Here is a 10,843-nt window from a genome sequence, read left to right on the forward strand (position 1 = left end):
TGTTTGCGATCATTTTTTAATACATCAATATTTAGATCACCTGCAATGATTAGCTTATCACATTTTTTACTTGAATACTTAATTAATATACCTAGTCTATCTACAAAAATATTTACATTTGAGTTGGGTGATCTGTAAATACCAACTACAATAAACTTTTCCTTATTTACATTCCATGAACATGCACAAAACTCAAACTGCTTCTCCTCAAGAATCAAACCAGTTAAGGAAACTGGCAAATTAACTATCCTTAAATCAAAGCCCTCCCTTGTCAAAATAATAACCCCCCCCCTTTACTTTTATTTTTTCTGGAAAAGTAAGTCCTCGATAAGTAGGATTCAATATTTAGTCGTTTTATTTCCTCCTCTCTCATATCGTGCTCAGTTAGCACAACTATGTGAGGAGTTATCTCACTTAAAATTGCTTGTAAAGAATTTATTCTAGAAGCTAAATGTTGTATATTTTGATGGAAAATAGTTATTGTATTTTTTAAAGACTTAATTCTTTTGCAATTTATTGTTTTACATTTTTTAAGGTCTAGGTTTGTTTTTTTGCCAGTTTCCCCACCAATTCCACACATCCCAGAATTAGCAATTGAATTATTTATAAAAAACTATTTTGAGTATGAAAGGTAAAAGATTTATTTCTGGATGGAGACTCACTTAAAGATACCGCATTGAACACATCACTATCACAATTGCTCTGCTTTTGGGTATCACTATTACTCACAACACATAAGCCCTCCTTAACTGCTTCATTATACTGTAGCTCTCCAGGAGCCAAGATGGGATGAAGGGCTGGTGTAGATCGGGGTGTTCCTTGAATAGCACATGTTGGAGCTGTCTCGCTGTTATTTATCTCAACTCTCTTGTTGTTTCCATCTAAGGTAGATGTTGAAGAAGTACCAGAGTGTGTTGACTTGTTGTGAGGTTGAGCAACTGCAGGCGATAAGTTTTGAGCTGCTGGCGGTTGAGGCTTGTGTCCACAGGCATTCAGAGAGGGCGGAGAATCACAAGTTTTAGATTTGTTGTGCAACATACATTGTATTTGCCTTGTAAATTCTTCATGCGATAATCCATTTCTTAACCGTCGGAAAGATTTTTGGTAATATGAGACAACCGTGACTGAGGCATTAGTTTCTTGTAGAAATTGTAATAAATTGGACACAAAATGACTCAAATTGACATTATCTCTGACACATCCAATCGGAGAGCATATGAGGTGTTTCAGGCCTGTTTTTTTTAAGTGTTGAGTTAGGTCTTGAAAAGCAGCATCGTAATCTTGTTGAGTTGGTTTGCCAAAGTATCTTTCTTTAGTGATCAAACTGTATACTGAAGCACCATTTTCCTTGTTCTGTATTGCCAGGTGGTTGGTAATGCATTGTGAAACTGTTGGTTTACCAAACTGTGATTTAAATACTACTGCCACCCCTGCAGACATATGGCGTGGATCATTAAAAACACTAGAAATACTGTGTGCAAATCCAACACTTCTATCGTTCTTGTGTTGCTTGATCACCCTTTCCATGTGAGTTTCTATTACATTTATTGTATTATTTGAGGTAGGTAACACAAATCCTTGCTTTTCATCATGTGGTATTAACTTTCCATCAACAGTGCTTTGAGCAAAATCAATGATCATGTAAGCCAGCCTTTTTTTACCGCTGTAGTTTAAATGCATTCCATGCCGTGAAAAATCATCTCTTTGGAAACAGTCAAAATCAATGAGTTTAACATTAACCAGTCTTGCAGAAATTTCTCTGATGTAGTTATTTGCCAATGCTATATCATAATGAATGTTGTCATTGGGCTGCAGATCGAATCTGGGAGGGATAGTTGTTATACAAACTGGTCTTGAATCACATAAAAGTTTAATTTTACTTTCCATTTCTCTGTAAATTACTTCTGAGGACTTTTTCATATCATTTGTCCCTGCTATCAAAATAAGGGGTTTTTGGCTGGATTTTTCCGCTTGACTGTAAATATGTTTAATGTCAGCTCCAGACTTGACCAAACCACTTACAACTTTGTTTCCACTGCACAAGCCAACAATCTCGGGGACTCCTTTTCCTTGACTATCTGCATATAGTTCAACTCTGACTGGATTTTCGAGTGGGGAAACCTTCATACCCAGGTTTACTTTTTTCTTCTTTTTTAACCTATTTTTGATGGAGTGTGTATTTTTATGTTCCACAGCTTGCATTTTGTGATCCTCCTCTGAAAGTAAACTGAAACTGTTTTTCAAAGGTAGATTAAAACATTGATTTTCCATAGGTAATTTGCCCTTAACTTTTTTTGGATTTTCCCATTTTTCATCTGTTGTTTGGCACTGTTTGTCATGATACGTATATAGCTCATTTGCCCGAGAAAATTTGGTGTTGCTTTTCAATGAATCTGGTTCCGGCAAAGGCAGCCGAAACATCATGTCGAAGATGTCTTCAGGTGATAATTGGTGAAAAGTTTTCCACATGGCTGCTAACTGAGCTCTCTTTGTTACAATGCTAGCCTGTTTGATTGAAAAGGGAATTTCACTGTTTGCTGTTTCTAACATATCTAGAGTATTATGTTTTATCATCTGAACAACAATATGAGTAAATATCGTAAGATAAACGCCACAGTCAACAGTGTTTGACTGTTGTGGAACTGTCACAGTTTGGAAAGAGATCTCTGCATTTGTTTTAAAGTAATTGTTTACTTTGTTGGCAACTTTTTGTGCATGAACCAAATTATAAGTTCCACATGAGTCAAAGTAAAAAAACTTGTTAAGGTGTTTTACAAATAACAGCAAGCTCCAGTGTGAACCATTGTTTTTGTATTTGTTTTGGGTATCATCAGGATCATTCACATTTGTTTCATATTCAACATCATTAATGGGGAAAAAAAATATGTGTCTTACTACTAAACTCCAACGGAGTAATGAGTTCATCTGCATCTTTATCCTGTAGGCATTTAATTGCTTGTGTTACTACTGCATTCATGAACAGAACATTCTCTGCCATGTTGGAAACAGAAAGTGCCAGATTGTCATAGTACAGTAAAATCGTGTCATCTGTAATCCATTCATTGTTTAGTAATGATAAACTAATCTGAGATTTTTCGTCATTAATCGTATTTTGTTGGTTGGGTTCATGTTTTCTGGTTCTGGTGGTTTTGTCATTGTTAGTCAGCAGGTCATTGGTAGAGGTAGCAGAGTCGGTTTTTAAAGCTGGCTCACATTGTACACTCTTATCTGTCATGTGGGGTGCATTTTTGGGGAGGTAATTAGGAACAGGAAAAATTTCATCTGTAAATTCCATAAGACGTGTGTCTGATTCAATGGAATGGTCAAGGATACATTTCAGCTGTTTTTCAAGATTCTCATTTGTCTCCTTGAGCTGTCTGTATTCCTCTTGGAGCTCAAGTAATGTGAGGGATGTTATTGTTTCTTGTTGATCTTGATTAGGTACTATAGGAGTATCAGGTGTAAAACCAGATAACTGTGGTGTGGATGCTTGAAAAGGACTCTCAACCTTTTTAATCGATACACTAGGTGAAACTAAAACTGAGGCTTTAGGTGATATCAGCGACCTCATAGTCACTGGGTGAGGTCCAGAGTGTTTGGGGTTGGTTGCAGTTATAGTTAATATATCAGAGTCAGTCTTAATTGCTGCATTGCAGTTCCTTCCAAGGCAACGCCATGTGATTTCACCTCTTTTAGCTATGTAGTTTTGCCTATATTTATAATTCTCAAAAATTATATTAGGCTTTCCATTCTTAGTTTCTTCAATTTGGAACCCCATGATGTAAATATTCTCAATATTTCAAATAGAGTAGCAATAAAATATAAACAAAGTTGCATTTGATCCTTTATTTTTGATTTTTTAAGCCATAAGTATTGGATGAACAAATCCAGGTATATTATTAAACAGAACGGTGGTAAGTATCTAACTTATCTTCTCACAGTGCTTAGCAAAGGTCAATTATATTAAAATAAATAAGTAAATGTATTAAAAATAAAAATCCTCTTCTTAAACGATTTGTAAATAAAAATAACTCTTAGATAATGAATCTCTTCACAAATATTATCCCAAATGCAGATGTAATCTAGGTTTATTCTCAGATTGTTGTTGTTACAATTGTTGTTGCTCCAAAGGTCAGGCCCTAGTGATAAGCTGGTCAGATGTACGATGTACAGGTGGGCAGGGGGTGGGGGGGAGATCCAAACAGGAAATTACTGTTAAATTCAAGTACTGTAGTGTCTTTGTTGCTTCCTGTCTATCTTGATGTGTTTAGGATCCTTGTTTTGTAAACGTTTATTAAACCCAAGTTAAAACAGTGGTTGAGTAGTAAAATGATTGGCAACCGATTAATAATTAATAAAAGTGAAATGATTGTGCCTCTAGTGTCTCCCTCAAGGATATCCAGTTAGTGTTCAAAACATGTGCTTTTGGCTAGGAGAAATGTGAGTTTATTTATAAGTCCTTTTAGTTGTAAAATTTTAAATGTCTACTAAAGTTTATAGTTTTATTTGCGTAAAAATACTTAACTTACAATTTAAAACTGTAGTTCAGTAACTCACTTTTAAAATACACTCTAAAAACATTGGATAATTGGCTCCATAAAAAATCACAACTATATTGTTTTGAATCTGCAGACGACTTTTTATAACTTTTTATAACCGATATATAAATGCGGAAATAAATATTTTGTCCAAAATACAAGCAAAAAACAAGCATTTTATACTCATAGTACAAGTAGCGTAGACTAGGTATTTTTTTAAGCCTCTAGGGTACTTTCCTGTTAAAGGGAACATTTATTACTATCGATGATTTTTGTTTTCCTTTACGATCCATTACAAATTGTCAACTGAAGAAGAATGGGCCAAAAATATGAAGAAAAGAGAAAGATAAAACGTGGTTTATTTGTATGATAGGCCTAAATTTTACTGTTTTGATACTAGTTTTATTAAAAACATGTGTGTTCATAAAATGTTGGAGCACGGGCTTGTGTTGATTGATAAAACCAAACCAGTAGGCCTATTGCTGATAGGTTGAAACTAAACAAATTAAATTCAACCTGTTTATGAAATTTTACTGTTGAAGACAAAGTATTTTCGTTTAGGCCTAAGCCTACTATTTGGCATGGGTACGTAAAAATGCTTTGTAGTAGTTAGTCTCGTTATCACTATTCAATTAAGCTACCAGTGTTTCTGTTACTGTTACTAGAACTGATTATTCGTACCATATAGCCTAAAATTAAGCCAAACGTGATGCCATCGACACCTTCATGAGTAAAATTCAAGCACTTGAGGAGTATTACTGTAGAGGGAGATCTAAGATCATTGAAGACAAAGAAATCATTCTTCGAAAAATGTGAATTTACATTATAATATTGGTTTTGGTGTATAATGTTGTGAGGACACATCATTAAAGACAAAGAAATCATTCTTCGGAAAATATGTGAATTTTCATTATAATATTGGTTTTGGTGCTCCAGCTGTAGATGCTTGTTCCACTTGCATTAAGCTTAAAGAAAAATTAAAGTTTGCTAAAGATGGAGAGAAAGTACGTATTATGACTCAAAAAAGTACTTGAAAACTTAAAACTTTCTGCAATCCTTGTTAAAACATACTTAAAAAACATACATACATACATACATAAAACATACATTGTTGTTATAACATACTTTTGAACAAAAAAAAACTTTTTATAACACACCAGACTTGTTATACTAATATAATACTAATAGCGGTTGAAGAGTTTAGAAATTTTATAATATGTTTCAGGCCAATTATATTCGCACGGTTGGCGGGGCAAGTATTGAGGACTTAACGCGGCGGATCCTCATTAGCTGTAGCAAAAAATGTGGATAAAAGAGATACATGTGTGTGTAGATGCACATGCCAACTTCAAATACAAATTGCCAAAACTAAGATTGCTTAAACTGATCAAAACAGAATCTATAAATCAGATTCTTAAGAACAGTGTGTGTAACACCAAAAAAGTTGGGTGTATGAATGGTACTTGTGAAACGTGTTCACTTAAGTTCCCGGAGGAGATTTACTTAAAAACAATTGCCATTCATTCTTAAAACATGCACCACCAACACACGAGATATAAAAGAAATATTAAACGTATGATTAATGAGGAAGCTCTTATAATTTGTGTGAGAATTACTCTTGTAAATACGGAAAAGAGTAATTCTCTTTTCTGTTAGCAATTCATTTTGGGGCCTCCCGTAATGAAGTATCACTTCACACAGGAATATCATACATTGGTAACACAGATGTTTCTGATGAAGAAGAGTCCTTCTCGTTCTGTACAATTTCAGACTCTACAGATCACCGTGCCGCAGCCATATGGGCCCATTTAGTTCCTATTTTATCACGTATTCGTAATAAACAATAAATAATATAATAATAATAAACTAATATAATACTAATAGCGGTTGAAGAGTTTAGAATTTTTATATGTTTCAGCCAATTATCTTCGCACGGTTGGCGGGGCAAGTGTTGAGGACTAAACGCGGCGGATCCTCATTAGACTGTTTAAAAATGAATTGGCAAGGGAATTTAGCTGGGAGGGAAGAGGAGGAAAAAAGAGGAGTCTCAAGAATACTGCATTAGTGCAGTTGATTGGTCGTAAGTTTTTATCATTATTGGTTTATAATGTTACTTTTATTTATTCTGTCAATGATATATTTGCTATTTATTTATTATTAAACCCTGTTGTTACCATCATACGTTTTTTAAATTAACTAATAATTGGTATGTACATTTACGTCATACAGTGGCCTACATTTACTTCATATCCCCACTTGAGAATGCCATTGTGGAGAAATCTGTTATTGTTTGCATACATTTTTAGCAGTATGACGTTAAGTTACATGTCAATTATTAGTCAATAAAAAGGTGAAGGGGGCTTAAGAGGGGATTTTAATTACATTAATTAATCATCTTATAAAATTATTATATGCTATATGATATTAATTGTAATGTTACACACAAATTTGTTTGTAGATTGTACCGTACCTATCCTTTTTTCCAGCACTGTACTATTTAAACCTCTTCAATACTTTGATTGCTTGGTTGCTAGTTAGTTTAGCTCAAAAAGAAATTATTTTGCTTGAAAATGAATTCCAGGTTTTGCCATCAAGAAAACAAAGGATTGATAACCAAAAGATTGCATGAATCTTGTACGTGCCCTAATATTACCTGCTTATACACAGGAATACAGACATTGACACAAATGTGAATTTAGTTTCAGGTGTAGTTCGTCAAAACCATCCGTCCTCATTCGACATGAAAACGTTTGAGAAAAAACAAGTGAATGGTTCCGCCAAGTAGGAACAAGGATCTAAATAAAAAATAAAAATTTAGGCCTACTGCAGATGGACAATTAAATAGTTTTTTCTTGACTTTTCATCATTGTTTCATTTATAAGTTACTATAAGGCAGACAGCTCGTTCTTTCAAGAAGAGATTTAAAGAACATCTTCCAAGGAAAACAACATCCGCTCAAACCTCAACCTTTGCCGAACATTTAGTTTCTGATAATCATAACCACACAAATATTGACAGAAACATGACCGTATTGCATTTATCCAACGACCATTTCAACAAAAATACACTGAAAGAATTTGAAATAAACAGAGCTGTAAAATTTGACAAACAAAATATTCTAAATGATAAACTATCTTTCCAATCTAATTATATTTACGACACGGCAATTAAGGTACTTGAGAGAGAGTCGGGAATGAATAGGGACAACTGACTGATAACAAGAACAAAGGAGTGACGTCACAGCGCCGACCGAACACGTTGACCGGCAGTCTAGACGCTACATTCACCCGGTCGCGACGCATCATCCTAAGTTACCATTAATCCGTATTATCGTTGTAAATGTACCTTTTTTATGTGACTATGTTCGTGTTCGTGTGCGTGTTTGCGTGTGAATGTACCATGTGTGAATCGACGACCTTCAGATGAAGTGATTATTTTGACATCCACTGGACGCCTGATGATGACTTCTGTATGAAGTCGAAACTAGTTGCGTGACGAAAAATTGCGACTATTGGATTACTAGAAGCAGGTATTTAAACCAATTTATAAATTCAACGTAATCCGGAGGCTAACATCAAAAATGAAAATAAAGAAAGCATTTTCAGTGAAGCTACTCAGGCAAGAAATCTGTTCAATATATATACATAAATTATACACACTCTATCTGCGTTTTATATATATTATATTCATATAGATTCAATGATGGTAAAAAATACATATTTTTATACATTGTAAATATGTATAGTATCGATATGAAGGCCGGACATATTTACAGATATAATACGTATTATTTACTTTGATATACATATTTTATATAGGTTATATGCTTTGGATAAAAGTATAAAATATGTATTATAAACATATTTGTGCTGCATGGGTTACACGAATAGAATGTTCACTTTTGCAACGAAACAAAGAAGAAACGTTAAACCCGCAATTGCACATCTTTGCTGCAGTCATTTTATGCACATGGTGTCTAGAGCACTGAAAAAGATAAAGCATCGATGGACCGCTAAAAATTTTTCATTTTGCAAGCTATTGCAGTCCTTTTTAACTGTACTGATTATGAACCATTTAAACGTAAGCTGAAACATCTATTAACTGTCTGTTTATATTCAAACTAGATGGTGTCTAAAGCCATAAAAAAAGATAAAGCATCGATGGACCGCTAAAAATTTTCATTTTGCAAGCTATTGCAGTCCTTTTTAACTGTACTGACTTTGAACCATTTAAATGAAAGCTGAAACATCTATTAACTGTCTGTTTATATTAAAACTTAAATGAAAGTGTTTTGGATTAAATTGCATTGATTGATAGCTCTGCTGAAACATGTGTTGTTTCAGATGACATTCCCTACAATTACAGCTTCTTTACCAAAGAAAGTTTTCCTCTGTATAGAAAAAGTCCGTTTTACGATGTTGGAATGTCAATTGAAAGAGATGTAATGAATTCTAATAGTAGTGAAAGATCCGACAACACTGAAAAGAACAGCCTGTACTGCCTAACCTTTTCCAAATTAATTTTGAATAGGTACATGCCCTACTCTTCATTATGACCAAGCTTTGTAATCAGGCATTCAGACATCGACAGAAACCCCAATTGTAGATTCAGCAAATTTAGCGAACCATCTTCGACATGTAAAGGAAAGTGGTTTAGAACAACAAACTAATCTAAAATAAGAAGGTTTGTAAAAAGGTTGAAATATAAGATTCTTCCATCTGCAAGGAATTGCACATTTTTTAAGTCCGCCTGCAATCGCCCAACCAAAGCCCGGAAGCGACAACGGCCAAACAAGATCGATGTCAGAGGACATATGCTTTGTATATGCTTTTATATATATGCATATATGCTGTAGATACATGCATGAGGTGGGGAGGCGCGCCTTCTCATACTTTGGCCCCACCTCGTATAATGCTCTCCCTAATCAGGTAAAGGGGGCCGACACTCTGAACACATTTAAAAAACATTTGAAAGAATATTTATGTAACAAATGATTTAGTATTTCAAGTAAATATATGTTTTTTTTTATGTTTTTGAATGTAAATTATTGTTAATTTTTGTATCGAAAATTCTGGTCATGTTAAAGTAATGTTTGTCAAAATTGTTTTTAGAAATTGTTTTCATAGATTGTTAGTATGGATTGTTTTTACATAGTTTTCATAGATTATCTATATAGATTGTTTTATAGTTTGTTTGATATGTATAGTTTATTAGGATTAAGGACAAGAGTTTTTTGAAAACACATAATGTATTCTTCTGAAAAACGCTTGCTTATAAAGACCTTTTTATTTATTTATTTATGTCATTAAAAGGCTCGTAACGACAGAGGACGATCCAAATGCTATATAAATGTGGGTTAAGAGACAACAAAAGGTTAAGACATATTTCAATACCACCGTACTTGATGTTGTTCCTATATGCTTTCTTTCAAATCCCCAACATGTTGCCATCACCTCACCTGCTGGCTCTAATCCATCAACCTTACCCGCTACCACCTCACCTTCTGCCAATGATCCATCAACCTTACCCGCTACCGCCTCACCTGCTGTCAATGACCCATCAACCTTACCCGCTACCACCTCACCTGCTGCCAATGATCCATCAATCTTACCCGCTACCGCCTCACCTGCTGTCAATGACCCATCAATCTTACCCGCTACCGCCTCACCTGCTGTCAATAACCCATCAACCTTACCCGCTACCGCCTTACCTGCTGTCATTGATCCATCAACCTTGCCCGCTACCGCCTCACCTGCTGTCACTGATCCCAACACCTTACCAGCTACCGCCTCACCTGTCGCCGCCCCACATGATACCTCCCCTGACAACCTACATCCTATCCCAACGTTACATGACGTCATGCCACTAAATGCTCAGTTAAGATGCCATCATCTCAATTATTTGCATTTGGCCCACTTGGGTTGCAGTTATCCGACGAGGACCATAAGTCCTTTGACGGACTTGGCCGTAGATGCTGTGATTGAAACACTGATACGTCTGTATGGAAAGTGTACTCATGTTTTGTACGTTCCATCTAGCACTGGCTACTGGATTGTTGGTGGAGGCCTTAATTTTGAAGAAAACAAGTTTCTCACTGCAAAAAAATATTGAATTCCAAGTACTTAGTGATTTAAAAAATAGACAGCCGGAGAGTTTACGACAAAAAACAAGCTTCCTTATACTGCAAACTATGACACTTTTTTCAAAACTTCCACAGCATCTTGAACTAAAACACTTCGATAAGCAAGAAGTAAGTGAATTGATGTCACTTCCAAAGAATAGTAGGAAACGCTTGGATGTTATAA

General features: G+C 34.9%; 1 protein-coding gene across 1 annotated transcript; it reads left to right on the plus strand.

The window, feature by feature from the left end:
* The first annotated feature begins 9,978 nt into the window (after window positions 1–9,978).
* LOC128982116 (uncharacterized) lies at window positions 9,979–10,407 on the plus strand. The gene has a single exon (XM_054401166.1). It carries the CDS (start codon window positions 9,979–9,981, stop codon window positions 10,405–10,407), a length of 429 nt encoding a protein of 142 aa, XP_054257141.1.
* The last annotated feature ends 436 nt before the right edge of the window (window positions 10,408–10,843 follow it).

This window comes from Macrosteles quadrilineatus, unplaced genomic scaffold (assembly GCF_028750875.1).
Source record: "Macrosteles quadrilineatus isolate MER2022 unplaced genomic scaffold, UCM_ALF_1.0 Scaffold_115__1_contigs__length_332310, whole genome shotgun sequence".
Taxonomy (NCBI): Eukaryota; Metazoa; Arthropoda; class Insecta; order Hemiptera; family Cicadellidae; genus Macrosteles; species Macrosteles quadrilineatus.

Coding starts and splice junctions, on each gene's coding strand:
- LOC128982116 (XM_054401166.1), top strand. CDS start 9,979: ATGTTGCCATCACCTCACCTGCTGGCTCTAATCCATCAACCTTACCCG.